Raw genomic sequence first — 18740 nt, 5'->3', positions numbered from 1 at the left:
GTGTGCATTTGGTAAAGTTGAAAAACTGCAAACGAAACGAGAAAGCTCCACTAATTATCAACTCCAGATCCATAATGTGTGAGCTTTATCAGAAAGGCACCCACGGATAGTTAAAATTCTATGCCCAAGTGCTGACTTGTGTGCAGCGTACGTAGATGATTTCTGTGTTTTCGAGAATCAGTTTTCTGGATTTTCATACGTTTGGCATGCTGAAAATAATCGGTTTTTACGGGAAAAAAAAATGCATGCTTAAATTTAGGAAAATGAATTTATAACTTGGAAAGAGGAAAGCATTTACCTTTATGACGACATTTTTTTTTTAAACATAATGTGTGAGCTTTATCAGAAAGGCACCCACGGATAGTTAAAATTCTATGCCCAAGTGCTGACTTGTGTGCAGCGTACGTAGATGATTTCTGTGTTTTCGAGAATCAGTTTTCTGGATTTTCATACGTTTGGCATGCTGAAAATGATCGGTTTTTACGGGAAAAAAAATGCATGCTTAAATTTAGGGAAATGAATTTATAACTTGAAAAGAGGAAAGCATTTACCTTTACGACGACATTTTTTTTTAAAACAAACGCGCCTTTGGATTTCATCCTTTATACAACGCTTGGCTACCTGGAGTTTAGAAATGGTAGTACAGGAATGGTGTCTTTATATGAAAACGGGTGGATTTTATATTTATTTAATATTAATTTATTGGTAATGAAAAACATACTCATCCCAGCTTTCATAGCTCAGTTGGTTAGAGCACCCGTTTAGTAAGCGGGAGGTCTTGAGTTCGACTCTCAATGAAAGCAAGTTTCCATTTATTTTTTTTCCCTTTCATTTTTCCTTGGGGGAGGGTTACCAAGATCCGCTCTGGCAATGGCAAGAAGGTTTTTTTGCGTTTGGTATCGAATCAAATCCAAGTGTGTTTTGAAAAACTGATTATGGAAACAAATTTTTAATCTATTTCGACATAAATTTGAGATGACGAATATAAACAGAACCTATCGTAACGAATCTATAGTTAGTTCTTAATACTATTCTCATTGGTTTCAAAACGAATTTATAGTCGGTAGTCCTTAGCGCTAATCTCTTTAGGCTTCGCTCGAGTTTTCCTAATTTAAATTTAAATTTGAGAAAATAGGTAAAGATTAAAGTATCTTGAAAACCCCTTTTTTTATAGATAATTTAGGGAAAAGGAAAATTTTATTTACTATGAACAATTACAACCCATTGCTAGGTGAAATTTCTCGTCTCTCTTCGCAACTCGACACTTCAATTCGAAATCGCGATGTGGCACACATATATTTGTCATCTAATTACCCATTCAGCCAACAAGCTTCGACATACTGATCTTCATGCCTCGGATTTTGATGACGGCTTGCTTTAAAGTTTGAAGAAACTATATGAGAGTATATTAGATAATTTCAAACATTACTTATGACGGTGAACCTGTTCGTTTAACTTGAAATTATTTAGGATAGACAAAATATACCATCGCACAATAAAAATCACAATTTATTTATTTATTTTACTGACCAAAAAAATGTATAGTTTATTTTATAGTGTAAATAAATAATCTCTGATAATTAATAAATTTATGAATTAAATGGAAAATCGAGCAACTAAAAATATATCTTTCTAATAGATTTTTTTTTATAATTAAGAGAGTCTCTCTTTTCATTAGGTGAATAAATTGTACTTAGAAACTCACTTAAACACAACACGTATGCAGTCATATTTCCTACGTTCTTCAGTAACATAAATTTACTACAAGATCGAAAAATCATAAATATAAAAAAAAATCCTAGCTTATTTAGAAAATAACTTTTCGCTAGTTTATACATTTTACTTTATGCTTTTGGTCGAATGCTTTTAGACTTCACTTGATTATTTATTACCTTACTCCATTCGAGAAAATCTATTCGGATAAGAAGTGAATTGATTTGATAGTCCACTTTGATTAAATATGTTGATTCTTCCCATCAACTCAAAAATAAGTTTGAATTTGCAAACATGCTAGTGGTATTCAACCTCTTTTTTCCTAATATTTGTTTCACCATATCTCTATTTCAACTTAGATTTTGTTCAAATTTCGATGCGGCCTTCGATTATTTCGCAATCGAGTATTTTCTCTACTCAATGGAAAACCACCTAAAAAAAAAACTAAACTAAACTATATCCGCTGTGATCGCGACCCAACAGAAGATAAGACAACACAAACTGTATTTAAAGCACTTGCTGCAGGATAATAATTAGTAGACATGTCGTCGTGATCTTACAAGGGCATATGTAGATGTGTGTGTGTGTGTATATATATATATATATATGATGTGATGATGCTCTGAGTTTCTTGCTTTGCAAATCGTCGACAATGGAGTCCAAGGTAGGGCTAGGTCTGGTTTCTCTTCTTCTCCTCTCCTGGCTGCTCTCGTCGTCGTCGTCGTCTTTAGCAGATGATGTGAAGGTGGCGGTGAAAGGGGAGGCCGCCATTGCTACGACAGATGAGAGCTTCATATGCGCCACCTTGGACTGGTGGCCCTCCGGCAAGTGTGACTATGGTCAATGTCCTTGGGGATTGGCCGGCATTCTCAATCTGGTAATTCTTATTTTTGACGGATATGACTTTTGGTTCTTCTTCTCTTCTTTTTTTGGGAAATATGTAAAACCGAAAAGTAAACGTGTTTTGTTCTGTTTTGTTTTGTGGGCTTTTGTGTGTATATGGTGACAGGATTTAGACAACAAGATCCTTTCCAATGCTATTAAAGGTAAATTTTCATTCTCATTAATTTATTTGTCCAAGTTTTTTTTTATTAAATTTGTTTATCTGGTTTTAGTGTTGAAGCTGTAGACTTGTCCCTAATTTAGCATACACGACTTCTATTATTAATCAGCCAGATAATTCGACAGTTCACGATAATTTCAGTCTAAAGTTACTAGCGTCTCATATTATTTTTTCCGAGTTAGTTTGTACAATTGCTCATAGATAAAAATAGCACGCAAGTTTGGTGTAAAGACAAATACTGAAAAGGAAATTAAAAGATTAGAGAACCAAACTTTTGCAGATTTGATCTACTTTGGAAAAAGATGGACTTAGATTTCTATTAAGATTGAAAAGATCTAACTTCAGTTTTATAAACCGAGGGGGAATTACGGAATGACCTAAACTTTCTTCTTCTTCTTCTTCTTCTTCTTTTGTTTTTTGCCATTGAAGTTGTCGAAAGATTAGGACAATGCGAAATTTTCTCGGTTTATTTGGCCAAATAGTCTTTATTAGCTAAATTGTGCCCGATTTTCTTTGAGTTCGGTAAGCAATGCATGTCTAGAAGGAAAGGAAGCTGCTCCAGAAGAATTCTTGAACGGTTAGACGTTGGTTTCAAGCGAAGTAAGTAATCATTTTTTCTCTATTTTTATACGAGGACAAGAGTAATATGACATTAAGTAAAATGTGTAATAACTAAGCAACCAGCATAAGTCCTTTTCATGTATCAATATCAATACAAACTATCATGGGTAAACTTTCACAATAGTGAAATTTGGTAGTTGAAAAGTACATTGTTGAGAGACTCGTATGGAATTTGGCTACTGCTGAAGACGTTCTGTACTCTTTGAAGAAACTTATACAGAATTTAATTCAGTCTCTTGGGTAACAAGTTTTGCTACAAGTCATCATCCAAACTATAGAGCAATCTTCATTGCTGTACATACTCGTGACTGTAAGGTTCCGTCGTCCTCTCGAATTGCAGTGTTCAACCCTCTGAGAATACGGGTCGGAGGCTCGTTGCAAGACCAGGTCGTGTACGAGCACACGCACTCGTACAACAAGAAATGCCCCAAGTTCGAGAAGGAGGACGGCGGAATGTTCGGGTTCAGCGAGGGTTGCCTCCGGACGGAGAGATGGGACCAGCTCAATCACTTGTTCAACCAAACAGGGTATTGCTATTGCTATTGCTGTTGCTGTTGCGCCCCTCAGACAAATACTAGTCCTAATAGGTAACAAAAGAGTAAAATGTAAATACTTTGCTCTTGCTGTGACATTGCAGTGCTCTGGTAACATTTGGCTTGAACGCCCTCAATGGGAGGACGAGGTCCAAGCAATCCGACAACCTTTTCGTCGGGAAGTGGAAGAACGGCAACGCCCGCCATCTGATGCGGTACACTCACCACAAAGGTTACAAGATCGATTCGTATGAGCTAGGTGAGAGGCCATACATCAGCCCCTGATGTCCATGTTCGCGTAAATCTCGGTCCTGTGAAGCTTTGCATGGTTGGATCCTTTACTGACTCTAACATGTTCCTTCTTAGGAAATGAGCTGTGTGGATCCGGGGTCTCTGGGAAACTGACGGCTGAACAGTACGCGGAAGACATTGTTAAGATGAAGAAATTCCTGACCAAATTGTACCCCGACCAGGCGTCCCGGCCCAAGGTTCTGGGTCCTGCCGGGTTCTACGACAGGAAATGGTTCGAGACCTTCCTAAAGGCCACTGGACCGGGCGTCGTCGATGGAGTGACCCACCACCTATACAATCTCGGCGCAGGTAACAACATAGCAAGTTCTTATATCGAACGTGAGCCGAACCGAGATATCTTAGTTTCTTTTCATCAAATCAAATCGTGCAGGTGTCGACCCCACGCTAATCGACAAGGTTCAAGATCCATCTTACCTAGATCAGATCGATAAGACATACAATGATGTCTCGGACACAGTCCAGAAATTCGGGCCTTGGACCGCACCGTGGGTCGGGGAAGCTGGAGGGGCTTATAACAGTGGAGGCAAAGATGTATCAAATACCTTCGCCAATGGCTTCTGGTATGAACCCTATTTCCATAAGGGCTTCTGGCATGACTTAATGCTTCAAAAGTAGATTTTCATGTTCATGCATTCAGCTCTACAAAGAAAAAGGAGGATATAAACTCGAAGGATGCATGAAATTTAGGTACTTGGACCAGCTAGGGATGGCATCCAAATTCAACCACAAGGTATTCTGCAGACAAGCCTTGATTGGAGGGAACTATGCTCTTCTCAACACCACAACCTTCATTCCAAACCCGGATTTTTACGGGTCGGCCCCTTACTAAACTTGATTTCGATGAGTTAGCAATCAAAAACAGACGATCCAATGAGAATTATACATACTCCACAGATTTATTCTTCTCTTCTTCTGCTTTTTCTCCCCCAACAGAGCGCTTTTGTGGCATCGCCTCATGGGAAAGGAGGTTCTTTCAACCACTCACAATGGCTCGCCGTACTTGCGCGCATATGCTCATTGTTCAAGGAACACGGTATTGAATTCTTCGTTGCAGTTTATAGTATCACACTACTACTATCTAATATACATCGCAGAGGAACACTCTGTATTGTCACATTATTGCAGATGGGTTTGATTATAATTTCTGCATCATGAATTATGTATTTGCAGCCTGGGGTGACCGTGGTTCTGATCAACATGTCGAACTCGACCTCCTTTGACGTGTCCATAGTCGATGATCCGAACTCGAGTCCCAGTAACCAGAAGAAGGTATCTTCAGGTGGTCATGCCCAAAGAGAGGAGTATCACTTGACGCCAAAAGACGGCAATATTCGAAGTGATGTGCTGCTTCTCAATGGGACCCCGCTGAAGCTCACCAACTCATCCGACATTCCCGAACTTAATCCGACCTCTGTGGACGCATCGCAACCAATCCACATGGCAGCCGATTCCATCGTCTTTGCAAGGCTGCAAGGCTTCAACGCTGCTGCATGTAATTAAGCTCAAGTCGTTAGGTTTAGGAGATTCCCACTTTTCTGTTTTGCCCTTCTTTTAGTTATAGCATGGATCTTACAGCAAATCCGCAAGTTGAATTTGCTTAGACGTTTTCATGAAGCCCAAATACATGCCTTTGGTTTGAATCTATGATGTGGTATTATGTACGCCAACATCGGTGCAGTAGGACTCGAATGTGTCCGGCTTTTGATTAAAAGTTCAGGCAAAATCCTACAATTCCGTGACGCAAGATGGTGAATTTTCGATTGGCGACAGTAGTTTTTCCTAATTTGGTGTCTGCAAACTCTCACTATCACCCTGATGTAAGTATATCTTACAAACTTGCAAATCGCCCCGTGTTCGGAAATAAATAATTCAGGCGAAATACTCAGTTTAACTTGGTGCAAAGCCCAAAAGAAGGTCCCCTTTTTCTGTGACTTTTCTGTTCTTTTCGACTTTAAGGCTAGTTGTCCACGCCAAACTCGAAAAGAGTTAACTGCATTAACAAGTCATCACTTGTAAACAAACCTAAAAAGAGTTTCATCGTTCTTCTGCCATGAGTTCCAGTAACATACCGAAAAAGCTTACCTCATTTCAAAAAACTACGCAAAATCTTGGATTGCTTTAAGGCTTTAGGGCTGCTTCATTTTGCAAAAGAGTGCACAAGAAACAGGGCACAAAAGTTAGAAAGCATCCTCTTTCCTTCAGCAGAAAGTAAGTCGACAATGTGGCAGAGGCATGCAGAGAAAGAATACTTTGCTTGACCTCTTATGTTGGCGGCAGAGAAAGATACAAACCAGGCTTTGCATGCAAAGCATATTGAACTTTGCTTGCAGCACTCCTACCCCTCGCAGACATTATCGAAGTTAAACAAACCTTATACTTCTCAGGGGGTTGTCCTTCAAATAACACCCTCCATGAATTCCAAATTCTTGCTCAATTCGCAACGCCGAGATAATGGAGCAGTTGCTTAAGCAAACGAGGTAGTCTCTCTCTCAATGATCATGTAGTGGCTAGTTCCAGTTGAATGCAATGCTCTTAAATCAGCTGTACATATCGATTTGTCTTTGGATGCCGGACCTTAGGAAATCAAATTATTTCGTCATAGGTCACGCATTAACAAGATCGTAGCTATTCTCTGCTAGGTTGAAATTCTCTGGTGTAGGACGAGAAAAGGCAGAAGGAACCAGCAATATTAGGGACAGAAAGATACCAACCCAAAAGACTCAATCATTCAAAGGAGGTAATTCAAACTCGGTTTACTAATATGTCATTCGCTAAGCGCTGTCGTTGGAATGCCAAACTATTTCGATTTAAGAATTGATTTAGCAAATACCTTGCTGCTAAAAGCACAACTTCTTTCATTTACAAAGAAAAGTCATCAAATCATGTACATGTCTATGATAATCTATCTAATTAAATCCGCTTTCGATGTCACTGTCAAAGTCTAAACATGGTGACTCGCCTTCATCAATGTCTTTGCAGACAAGAGAAGCCAAAGCTGGTTGCAGAGACAATTCACCAGACAAACAAGCCGGAGCGATGGCTACAGCGGTGGCGAAGACGAGCTAGCCGCTGCCGTGGCTGCTGCAACCTTTGCAGTCAACAATCTCGACGAAGGTTTCTTCACGCCCAACAGCAGCCCGATGAGTGCGGGCCCTGAGAGCACCTTAACCAAGGCCAAGTCCAAAAGGCACAACGGATCGACGCAACTAGAAACTGGTACAGCATCTGGAACAATCTTGCGCACTAATTAAAGAGAAGGCGCACTTATAAATGATTGTATGTGGTGTCACCTGATGGGAACAAAAAGGGTTCTTAAATTGACAGGCGAAGAAGAATCCCTAAAGAGCGCAGATAGAAAAATACCGATAACCGGCCCCGCCCAAACCGTGCAAAGACGTTCAACTTTTGCCGAGAAGCTCTTGGAAAGCACCGAGGACGCCAGAGAAGGAGCGCCCCCACCGCCAAAACCATCCCCTTCCATCAAGAAGGCCTCGTCATCAGCCGATAAACAGTTCAAGAAGGTCAACAGTATGAAACCCGAGATCTCATCGCCTCCGATGCCCGAACTGGAACCGCTTCCCACCATCACACCCGTGCGTCCACCGCCGCCACCCGAACTCAAAACTAGTCAAAGTCCGGCAATTCCTGGAGGCGAATCGAAAGCGGATGCCTGGATCAGACAGGAGTCGTCTAGGATCAAGGAAAGGTCAGGTCTCGTTACTTGATTGAGTATCATCTTCAAAAGAATTGCCCCTCGGACGAAGTATCCCAATCAAACAGTTCCACCCAATTTCCCTTAACACGCGCTCTTTTCCCCAGGTACGACAGCCTGAACGCAACTATAGTCTCGTGGGAGATCGAGAAGAAGAAAAAGGCCAGACGCAAATTGGATGTGACAGAGGTCCGGTTGAATTTAACATTTCGCGGTTAGGTATAAATTTAAGGTTCTTTTTTACTCTTCCTATAATCTTGGTAACATGGCTGCAGAGTGAAGTGGAGAGAAAAAGATCCAAAGCATTGCAAACATTCCGGGCCGAGATGGAGAGGATTGGACAGATTGCGGCCGGAGCGAGAGCAAAGGCAGAGGAAAGGCAAAGGAATGAAGAGTTGAAGGCCAGAGAGAAAGCAAATAAAATCAGAACCACTGGGAAACCTCCGACCACATGTTTCTGCTGCTGAAATCGCCGGCCCTGGCTGGTTCTCCCAAAATACTCGAAGCTGCGGATGTAAGATATATTCCTTCCTGTCTGTTTCTCGGTGTGATCGCAAGAATACCTTTGTACAGTTCTCAGTTTGCAAGATGTTACATGGCTGCCTCTTATCATTCAGTGTTAAGGTTTCTGGTCGATACGATAAATTTCATCGCCAAAGAAACATTAAAGGGGGGAAAAAGAAGCAAAGAGAGCATGTAAACAGCAGCACATATTACTATTTCCCTACACGCATTAGCCCGTAATGAAGAGCCAGCAATAGTAGAACGAAAAATGGCAGCATAGCTAAATCAATATGCAGAAAAGACGCAATAAAACATCCATACAAGTACTGTTCCTATCTATACCTCCACGGCTGCCGCCAAGAAAGTGAAGGACCTTTCAGATACTCTTATTGCACCTCCAATGCATCAACATAGAATAGACTTAGATTGTACCACCAGCTGGTTAATGCAATCAATGCCATTGAAATAAATGACAACCTCTTTAACGTGTTCCCAAATGCAATAGATACATATCCAAGAAACATCTCAAACTTCCCCTCTATAAAAAGCTAATCAAATAGGCGATGGGTCGACCTGAATCAATACGCATGGTGACAGTAGAGAAGACAACCAACGACATCACCTCTTGGGCAGACAGCAGAGGCATCAAGGATCCCAGGCTTCATCATCGAAAAACTAAATCTCACGAAGTTATCTCCTTCACCAGCCATCCCAAAACAGGGTATGCAAAGTACAATACCAAAAACGCGGGTATCGCAAAAAGAATAGTGAGCAGAAGATACAGGAACAAGATGATAGCACAACCAGGCAGCACAAAAAACAGAATCAGGAGAAACACGATCACCAATGGGAACTTAGACATAATGTCAATGAATATATCCAGAGATTTAGGGAAAGGGGAATGCTGCTGCCCATTGGGACTGCGACCAACATTTTCCAACTGGGACAATTGCCCGGCATATCGAGAACTTGGCTGCCTTCTAAGGCTACCACTGCCAGCTCGATTTGCAAGAGCTAGATTGCGCCTTGGAGAGCCAACTGTTTGATTTTCGATAGAGCAAATGGAAGTAAACCTGGTCCGGTCCCCATTCAAGCTCTCGACCATCCAAAGAAGGAAGAAGTTCTTGCGAGGGAACTTTAGGTTCCCCCTATGAACCAACCTTAATGACAACAAGTGGCACCATGGGCAGGAAATAAGAAAGGATATCTTAATTTGTTGTCCCGGGAAATTCAAAAGAGCTGATTGAAGGCCGAGGACGCAATTCTTGCAGAGTGTATGGCCACACAATAGGACGTACGGTACATTCTCAACAATATTGAATGACTCCCAGCATATCGGGCATTCCAAGCCTTCATCCCTGCTTACATTGGAAGCAACCTCATCATCTGAGCACTCCTGACATATTCGACTTGGCTCACTGGAGCTTTTTTTCAATCCGATGCTTGAAATAACATTTGATGTAAATTTCCACATTGCAACAATGAAACAATTTGCTCAAGGAGCAAAGGTCGTAAATGCTATAATCGTGAATTGCACGCCATCTAAACTAGAAAACTCAAAGAAGAAATCTTGAGCAGAATGTTTTAGTTCCCTTCTCTGACTCACTGGCGAGGCGAAAGCTCTGTTTACCTGAACCTACCTGAATTAAACACAAGGAGAACAGTTAACCTTATACACACTACTCATGATATTTTAGTTTCAATGACTACAGTTTCCATACGAAGATGCAATGGAACTAACAGGGAATATTGAGTACGCTCGAAGTGATTTAGTCTTCTCACAATCATACGAAAAGGTAGATATTCCCCAGAAATCACAAGATGATGACAGCTTAACTATCATTATTTTCTAGAACAACTACAATGCCATATAAAAAAGGTTACCCTGCTCCACATTCATCCTGATTAGTAAGCCGCCATTAATTTCATTGGACAAAAAGAAGGGTAAGCATGAATTTCCTATTTGGTGGTGCCAACCTCTCAAAGCCACACTGATGTTCGAGAGTCACCCGCCAAATTAACTGCAAACCGCATTCTCAAGCCACCCTTATCTCTCTAATTCTACCAGACTTCCTATCCTCATTAAGAGAAGAACAGCATCCAGTGATTAAATTTTCGAAACGTGCGCGTCCACAGTATGTTTATAAAATCAGCAAGAGATACCAACTATGAAGATCGCGAAATTCCATCGCCTTCATTCCTAAGTCGCCAAAGAAAAGAAAGAACGCTCCACCAGAAAAGGCATCCCAAAAAGGCGCACGCAGTTATGAGAAACAACATGGCAATGGTTCCGCAGCGCTTTTAATGCATCAAAAAGTACCAGCACAATTGCAATCGCGACCAACACGGGACCGAATCCACCGAATTCAACCCACGGAAACCGGCGTACGATCCTCACGGGCATGAAAACGATTTGAATTCGAGTCAAACAAAGCCTAAACTGAGCAACCGATTCGTGGGACTCTCGGAAGATGAGATGGAGGTCATCTGGAAAAAAAAAATCGAAAAAAAACCCGCGAATCGAAACGCGAAAATTACCTCGAATTGGAGAGAGAGAGAGAGAAGATCGCGGCGATTGCAGGATTTACAGACGAAGGAGAAAGCGATCGGAGCAGAGATCGAAAGAGGAGATCAAGGACGGCCCACTCTTCTCTATCTCTTCTCTCTCCCCCTCTCTCCGTCCCTCAAATCTACCCGGAGAAAATGACTGAAAAATTAGTTATCATAAACAATTTTGGCAGGAAATACTTCCAAAAGAGAAGACGACGTCGCCCAAGCCCCACACGCACGCAGCACCGTTTTTTTTTTTGTGGGGGGTTGTTTTGTTTTTAGCGAAGTGGCCCCTGAGGAAAGGCGAAATTACAGTTGCGACCCTCAAAATTTTTCTCCAGTATCAATTTAACTCCTAGACTCTGTTTCTATTTTATTTCAATCTCTTTTATCCCTCGTACTTTCGTAGTCACGACACTTAATTTGATTTAATCAAAAGAAATCAGTTCTTTATTTGGTTTTTTTTTTTTGTTGGTCAGTCATCAATCTATTTGGTTTGCATAATAACCCAAGATTTATTCCGAAGGTCTACAAGAAGATAAAAAAAAAAAATGTGAAACTCTTTCAAGAATCACATACAAAAAATGGTTGGTCCACGAGTCAGAAATGAGAGTAAAAGAATTGCTCACAATTACTGCATTATTCACTAGTCTTCATCTTCTTCTTTTTTGTCACACACAGAAATTATTCTCAATTCTAACGAAAATGCTCAAATAAGAATTTCAATAGAACTCACAAAGGAACACGAAAGTGTAAGGATTAAAAACGCATCAAGATAAAATTTAAGGGAAAAAGCGTTACACAGCACAAGTGTTAAAAAAAGATGGGTCTAGAATTCAAGCTTAGTGACGAAGGGGCCACCACCAACCCCCTCTTAGGTTCGCAGGTGGTTTTAAAAGACGGTTCGTATTCCTTTTGGTAGATCGATTCATAGAAAATAAAATCTAAATCATCTTACATCCTACAAGATTATTCCGGATAAGATTCACATAAATCGAAAAATGGCTACAATTTTAGAGAAGTAGAGAGAGCGCCCGGTTGTTTTAGACGATAGCAAAGGTAATTTCCTTCTTCCTTTTTGGAGTACGTTTTTCGTGTATGTTATTTGCTCCTAATTCTGACGTCATCTAGGGCATGCCAAAATTGTAAGGATAGTGGGAAATGTAAGGTGAGGATTTGGAGTAGCATTTGTGTCTATTGCCCTTCGCATTTTTTGCGTCCTCCAAATTGAGAATAGAAGTTGGGGGAATTGACTAGTTAACATACAATTTTTTTACCATATTACCCTCAGTCAATAATGTCGTATTCGGTTCGGTTAAGAAGTCCGAAAAAGATAAACCCTTGTTAACCGATGCTGCCCGAGTGCTCAAAATATTTGTTTTAAGATAACCAGGCCAGTGATAAGCCCTTTGTCCTAAAGAGTCCTGTCTGATCAGGCCCACATAATATATAAGTAAGTATGTGTGTGCGTCTATATATATAATTTTACTAGCACAAGGAAAAAGTTGTTTCCGTAACTTTTCCCCACTTCCCAGACAAACACGGCGTTATCGGGTACAAATCGCGAGGTCCACGTAAGCGAAGTGGCAAATCGGAGACATTAATGCAACCGCTGACACGTGGCTCTCGCTGATGGCCACTGGATCCGTGAGGCGACGCTCCGACCACGATTTATCATTTTTTTTTGGGAAATTTGCTTTTGATTTTCCTTGTTTTCGTTTGTTTTTATTGTTCCTCCTTATCTCCCCACCCCTATCCATATCCAACTTTTCAACTCAAGCTTTGACCAATTCAACAAGTCGAGTCCCCCGCTTTTTTTTCTTCCCAGATCCGACCCGGGAGATCTCCCATCACTTGAATCGATCCTCATCGTCGATGAATCGCTTCAACGCAACAAGACAACGATGAATCGCTTCAACGCAACAAGACAACGAAATCGAGCAGGAACCGGCGCATTCGAAGGATCGGAAATTCACTGATATATCTAATTCTCAGATCACAAGTCGACCGTAAAACTCGAAACCAGGACGAACAACATGAAACAGAGAAGCCAAATACATCGCAAAGTAACTGAAGATTCATGGGATAACTCTGTAATTCGTCGCTAGCGACGATCACTGCTTCTTGAGAAAACCTTGAGCCATTTTCACGTACTCCCCGTATCCCCCGCCGCTCCCGGGACGGTCCTCGCCGCCGGAGTTGAGGAACCCCTGGGCCATCTTCAGGTAATCCCCGTGCCCGCCGCTCCCGGAGTGCTCCTCGCCACCGGAATTGGCCGACGAGTGGTGGGGCGACGCCGCGGCGGCGGCCGGGACTTCCGCGTGCTGCGGGGCGGGGTGGTGGCCGGCGGCGTCGGCGGCGGCGGAGGAGGTGTGGGGGGACCCGTACTGGCGGAGGTAGTCCTCGGCCTTCTCCACGTACTTGCCGTAGCTCTTCTCCTCGAGCTTGCCGTAGTGGCAGGCGGCGTCGAGGAGGTCGGAGGCGGCACCGGCGACCCTGGGCCGGTCGACCTTGTCGGTCTCGTGGTTGAAGGTCGACTTGGCGGCCTCCGCCATGAGCTTGGCGCTGGCCATGAGGTCGCTGGAGTTGGAGCTATGGTGGCCGTGGGAGCGAGAGGGGTTGGCGTCGCTGGGATCCATTTGGGGTGCGGTTGGTTGGAGATCGAAGAGCGAGGATTGAAGATGAAGATGGGGGTGATGATGAATGATTGAAGGGAAGATAGGAAGGAACACGAGTCTTAAATAGAGGAGGTGAGAGAAGAAACGAACGAAGTTGGTGGTCCCCACGTGGGAACTGAGAGGCCACGAGTTGTCCACGCTATTCGGCGTCGGCCAAGGACTCTGAAAAAAAGGTGAAGTTAAAATCTCCTTCACTAAGACGATATTTTGAGAAACCATTATCGACCATTAGATGAAAGTTTGATATAATACGTAAATACTTGAATAATTCGTAAAAGTTCATGACATGGAGAATATTTTTTTTTTGGAAATGATTTCTTATAAAAATAAATGAACGAATAATATTTTTAATTATTCACATAAATATATAAACATAAATAGTTGCGACGATTAAAAATGGATGTACATTAACAAATTATCCATTATATAAAATCAAGATTTGTGATATGAGTGTACATATATCTATCTAAGCATGTACCGGTGGTGAACCCTATTGAGGCCAAACCATTTAAGTGTTGTACCTCCTACAATTTGTTCATGCACTTGTATGCTAACCTCACTTGTTTGTGTTAGTCTTCGGCATGGACCGCATGCGTCAGTTATTATATATAATATTATATTAAAACAAAGCACGAATAACAAGCAAGTGGCAGGACTGGGACGCCACGGTATCACTACAAAGATAATACTAATCTCATCGATAATGGCAATTTTCTTTCCTATCAAAGCAACAAAGCCAGGGATAGGAATTTGAGCTTGGAGCACAATTTAGGCAACGAAGTCACAAACGCAAGCATAATCTTAGCACGAAAAGTAGAATCGGGAAGATCAAAGAGGTGAAAATCAATTCTATCGAAAGAGGGAAAAACAAAATAAAGATCGAGATAACAAAACGCTAGCCCTCTTTAGCACGCAGCAAGAAAATCGAAATCGATTCCACCAAATAAAAGCTGAAACCTAACAAGAGAGACGAGCATGAAGAAGAACCGACCAAACCTTAAGAGAAATCGTGGGACGAAGTTTCAAAGAAAGATGCGAACCAACGCGGAGGCGGACGAGAGAGAGAGAGAAGGTTTTCTTTCTTGAAGTGGGATGGGGAGAGCGAGAGCAAAGGTTGCGTAGAGAGAGCGGGTCCTCGGTAAGAGGCAAAGAGAGATATAGGGGGGGAAGAGATAACGGAGAATAACGGAGAAGGAGAGGAGGGGTTTTGAAAATTTTCTGACAGGTGGGACCCGCAATGAACACGTGTTGATGTTCGTATGGAGTGTCTCATTGATGACTTGGCAAATCAAGATTACCTAATATTTTCTCCTCTCCGACAAGCGGGTGCTTGAAGCTCAAAGTTGATGATTCCATGCTCGATGGGGGAATAGGAGGGTGCGGTCGTTCGGATTTGTTGCGACTCTTCTGGCCGAATTATTGTGGGTTTTGCCAACTGAGTGAGTCCACCTTCCTTGCCAGCTATCGTTGAAAGCTTAGCCTTGAGAATTGCTCTATTATACTTGGTAGGGATGGGCGTTGTTTCAAGGTAAAATGGGACTAGCGAGAATTGGTCCCGTTCCACCTACTAAGATGTGCAAGGTAGGTTTCATGTTTCAAAATTTGGGAGACTGGTTTAGACAGTCCACTGGAACAAGTTTTTTGCGTTTTTCTTGTTTTATATTTTCACACGATGCTACGATATTTCATGGCGTCATATTATGAGTGTATAATATTGAACCAATAGTCTAAACTTCTATTTTCGATTATATCCACAACTGAAATTTTTACTTTGTTAATATTTTCATATTCTTCGTATGTCTAAACATGAGCTGTAGCCAATTCATTAGAGCAGAAAATGATTGTTATTAAAGGTGATTGTTCACTGCAATGTTTAATTAAAAATACAAGTAGAATATGAGCAAACATTGAAACCGATCCTGGTACCTATGACATAATAGATTTCAGATTTCAAGGTATGCAGAATAAATTTCACGTTTCAAAAATTAGAGAATCGATTTATATGGGTAAATTCCAGATTCCAATTGAAAATTTAATGGACTCTAAAACCGCTCATCCCTGATACTTGGAAGATAGGCGTGATCTGTGGAGTGAACATGATCAACACTTGACCGTGGAAACGTATGGCCTGTCAGTTGTTGAGCTTTTCTCGGGCACTTGAAGCCCATGGGAGCTACGGACCGTTATTGAAGATTGCGAGCAAAGCTTAGCCCGGTCCGAGAGACGCAAACCAAGTTGCCGAAGGCCTTTCCTCCTACCTGGTCGTCTAAACCACCTCAGTCTGTGCGTGACTTTATGCTCAGAAACTCATAATTGTCGTGTTAGTTGAATGACGTTGTTTTTTTTTCTCCCGACAAAAAAAAAAAAAAAAAAGAAAAAACACAAATACGGTTCCTCGCCGAACCCGTCATGGGTTTTCCCAGATCCGACTCGGAAGATCTCTAATCGCTTCTACGATTCTCGTCAGCGGTGAATCACTTCGACGCAGCAGACAGACGTAATCAAGCAGGCATCGGATCTTTTGCATGATCGGAAAATCAGCAATATACGATTCAGCCAATTACAATCACAATTCAAAAGTCAACACAAACACAAACACAAATTACACAAACAGAGAGAGAGAAAGACAGAGAGAAGCAGAGCAACCCAACACATCGCACACTACTTAAGATTCACCGGCTAACTCTGTAATTACTAGCGATGACCACTACTTCTTGAGAAATCCTTGAGCCATTTTCATGTAATCCCCGTATCCCCCGCCGCTCCCGGAGTGTTCTTTGCCGCCGGAGTTGAGGAACCCCTGGGCCATCTTCAGGTAATCCCCGTGCCCGCCACTCCCGGAGTGCTCCTCGCCTCCGGAGTGGGCCGACGAGTGGTGGGGCGCCGCGGCCGCGGCAGCAGGGGCTCCCGCGTGCTGCGGGGCGGGGTGGTGGCCGCCGGCGGCGGCGGTGGCGGCGGAGGGGTGGGAGGAGCCGTACTGGCGGAGGTAGTCCTCGGCCTTCTCCACGTACTTGCCGAAGCTCTTCTCCTCGAGCTTGCCGTAGTGGCAGGCGGCGTCGAGGAGGTCGGAGGCTGCTCCGGCGACCCTGGCCCGGTCGATCTTGTCGGACTCGTGGCTGAAGGTCGACTTGGCGGCCTCCGCGACGAGCTTGGCGCTGGCCATGAGGTCGCTGGAGCTGGGGTTCTGGTGGTGGCCGTGGGCGTGAGAGGGGGTCGAGTGGCTCGGATCCATTTTGGGGTTGCGGTTGAAGATCGAAGAGCGAGGATCGAAGGGGGTGATGATTGAAGGGGAAATAGTGGCCAATTAAAAAACAAGTGAAATCCGGGGATTTCTAAATAGGGGATGTGGGGAAGAAAGCGAATGGGAGTTGGTGGTTTTCACGTGGGGAAGCTTCGGGCTGAGAGGCCGCGTGTTGTACACGGACTCGTTTCTTGGGCCGTGAGCGTGAGGGAGGACTGGCGAGTGGGAACTGATGAAAGCCCACACGAACTGCACGCGCATGGCGTTTGAAGATAGCAAGCCCAATATTTAATAGCTTTCCTATTTTTTTAAATACCACAAAAAAAACTCAAACCGGTACACTTACCATAAAAATTTCAAATCGGTACACCTGTAATAAATTTACACTCTATCAGTTACCACCAAAATTTTCAATTTGGTACAACCACGATAAAAGGAGGACAAAAACTTTAAACCGGTACACCCATCAACCGTCACATATCATCCAACTCGGTTATTTAACGGTAAAATTTAACGAAAATTAGCGGAGGGTAAAATTATCATAAATGTATTAGTTTTAGATTTTTTATTGTCAAAAAATTAGTTTAGGATAAATTCGCTAGAGGTGTATCAATTTTGAGTTTCTCGTGATCAAAAAATTAATTTGGTCTAAATATATTACCAATGTACCAATATGGGGTTTCGTGCCGTTAACTTTTGTTTTTGGTTTGTTTTTTGTTTTTTGTGGAAGATGAAGTAATTGGACAGGGAAGCAGCACAAGTCTCTTCTTCCTCCACTCCAACATGTAAGAACGCCAGCAAATAGGAGTCGAGAGACAGCGATGGCGACAGGGACAGCGACTGCGACTCTTGGGTTTACCGACCGATGTCGCCCGACCCATATCATTCTGGCCCTTGGGACGCTGATCTTAGACCTCGACCAACCCCCATTGGCGATGAAGTGCGAAAGCTCTTTCCTGACCTATACTTACTTGCTGAGATCGTGGCAAGATTGCCAAGATGTCCCGCTCCCGATAAGGTACGTCGCCGCCGGGAGGTCATTGCTTTTCGATGTTTATAAAAGCTTGACCCCAATGGCGAGTCCATGGGAAACCTGGCGCTGTTCCTGTGGAAAACCCTTTCCTCCTCAGTTGCAGTCGGAGCAGAAGATGGACAGAGATCGAATTGCATTTACTTCACCGTCTTCAGACTTCAGACGCGCTCCTTCAGCCCTTCTGGGGCGCTCTTGGATGAGCCTGAACATTGTGACGAGCTCGGTCTCCGCACTAGGCTTTTGACAAGTTCTTTCACCGTAAATCTACATATAAAAAATAATCACCAGCTGTTAAAATATGGCAGCACAAGCTCTTTTGTTTAATACCAAGCTTATTACGGGTGGAAAAAGTTAAATGCGATGCTGAAAAGGGTGGAGAGAGATATATATATATATAAGGAGTGAATATGTTAGTGAAAAGAGAAGAAGATTATGATGAAAATGTTTAAGTTTTTTCTTTCAAACATTGTTTTTCTTTCAAACATTGTTTGCAATATATATATATTGAAAAAAAATGCTTTAGAACGACACATGAAAGGAGGATATGATATATATAGATATATATATATATATATCTCCTCCAAATAGTGTTGCAGATAATATTTAATATCGCAAGACTGTTTGAAGCTTCCCATAACATATATTCTCCAAAATAGTTTTACAAAAAATGTCTAATATGAAATAATTCGAAAAAAGATTTGATCAAGTGATAAAATGATCGTGATCTCTGCATTTAGATAAATGTGATGTCTCAATATAACTCACTCTAGGCGCGCTCAT

The 18740-nt window shown here is 42.4% G+C and overlaps 4 protein-coding genes and 1 non-coding gene across 6 annotated transcripts; 3 read left to right on the top strand and 2 right to left on the bottom strand.

Annotated features, from left to right (window-relative positions):
* The first annotated feature begins 729 nt into the window (after window positions 1-729).
* TRNAT-AGU lies at window positions 730-803 on the top strand. The gene has a single exon. It is a non-coding gene; the product is annotated as a tRNA-Thr (tRNA).
* Window positions 804-2365: 1562 nt separating this feature from the next.
* On the top strand, window positions 2366-18389 carry LOC115756248 (heparanase-like protein 1; the record flags this gene model as incomplete). Its single annotated transcript, XM_048280750.1, has 11 exons — window positions 2366-2590; window positions 2723-2759; window positions 3738-3924; window positions 4035-4189; window positions 4297-4530; window positions 4613-4802; window positions 4930-5055; window positions 5176-5275; window positions 5413-5734; window positions 14800-14804; window positions 18384-18389. Coding segments are annotated over exons 1-11 (1587 nt in total), but the record flags the coding sequence as incomplete, so codon positions are not given.
* On the top strand, window positions 6594-8566 carry LOC115727104 (remorin 1.4). Its single transcript, XM_030657273.2, has 6 exons — window positions 6594-6719; window positions 6882-6979; window positions 7222-7460; window positions 7572-7948; window positions 8062-8143; window positions 8230-8566. The coding sequence occupies exons 1-6, from the start codon at window positions 6694-6696 to the stop codon at window positions 8419-8421; spliced, it is 1014 nt and encodes a 337-aa protein (XP_030513133.1). The 5' UTR covers window positions 6594-6693; the 3' UTR covers window positions 8422-8566.
* LOC115727120 lies at window positions 8730-11141 on the bottom strand. 2 transcript variants are annotated; one of them, XM_030657283.2, is made up of 2 exons: window positions 10997-11141; window positions 8730-10098 (listed from the first exon to the last, which is right to left on the bottom strand). In XM_030657283.2, exon 2 carries the CDS (start codon window positions 9930-9932, stop codon window positions 9141-9143), a length of 792 nt encoding a protein of 263 aa, XP_030513143.1. In that variant the 5' UTR covers window positions 9933-10098; window positions 10997-11141; the 3' UTR covers window positions 8730-9140. The 2 variants fall into 2 exon arrangements, with proteins under 2 accessions (XP_030513143.1, XP_048136002.1); XM_048280045.1 differs by having other exon boundaries at window positions 8730-10094; window positions 10997-11127.
* On the bottom strand, window positions 16188-17006 carry LOC115756258 (nodulin-related protein 1-like). Its single transcript, XM_048280046.1, has one exon. The coding sequence runs from the start codon at window positions 16916-16918 to the stop codon at window positions 16394-16396; it is 525 nt and encodes a 174-aa protein (XP_048136003.1). The 5' UTR covers window positions 16919-17006; the 3' UTR covers window positions 16188-16393.
* Window positions 18390-18740: the final 351 nt, after the last annotated feature.

The sequence above is a fragment of the Rhodamnia argentea genome, chromosome 6 (genome assembly GCF_020921035.1).
Source record: "Rhodamnia argentea isolate NSW1041297 chromosome 6, ASM2092103v1, whole genome shotgun sequence".
Classification (NCBI taxonomy): domain Eukaryota; kingdom Viridiplantae; phylum Streptophyta; class Magnoliopsida; order Myrtales; family Myrtaceae; genus Rhodamnia; species Rhodamnia argentea.
Note: the sequence above shows the minus strand (reverse complement) of the source record. Positions and strands in the feature narration are given on the sequence as shown.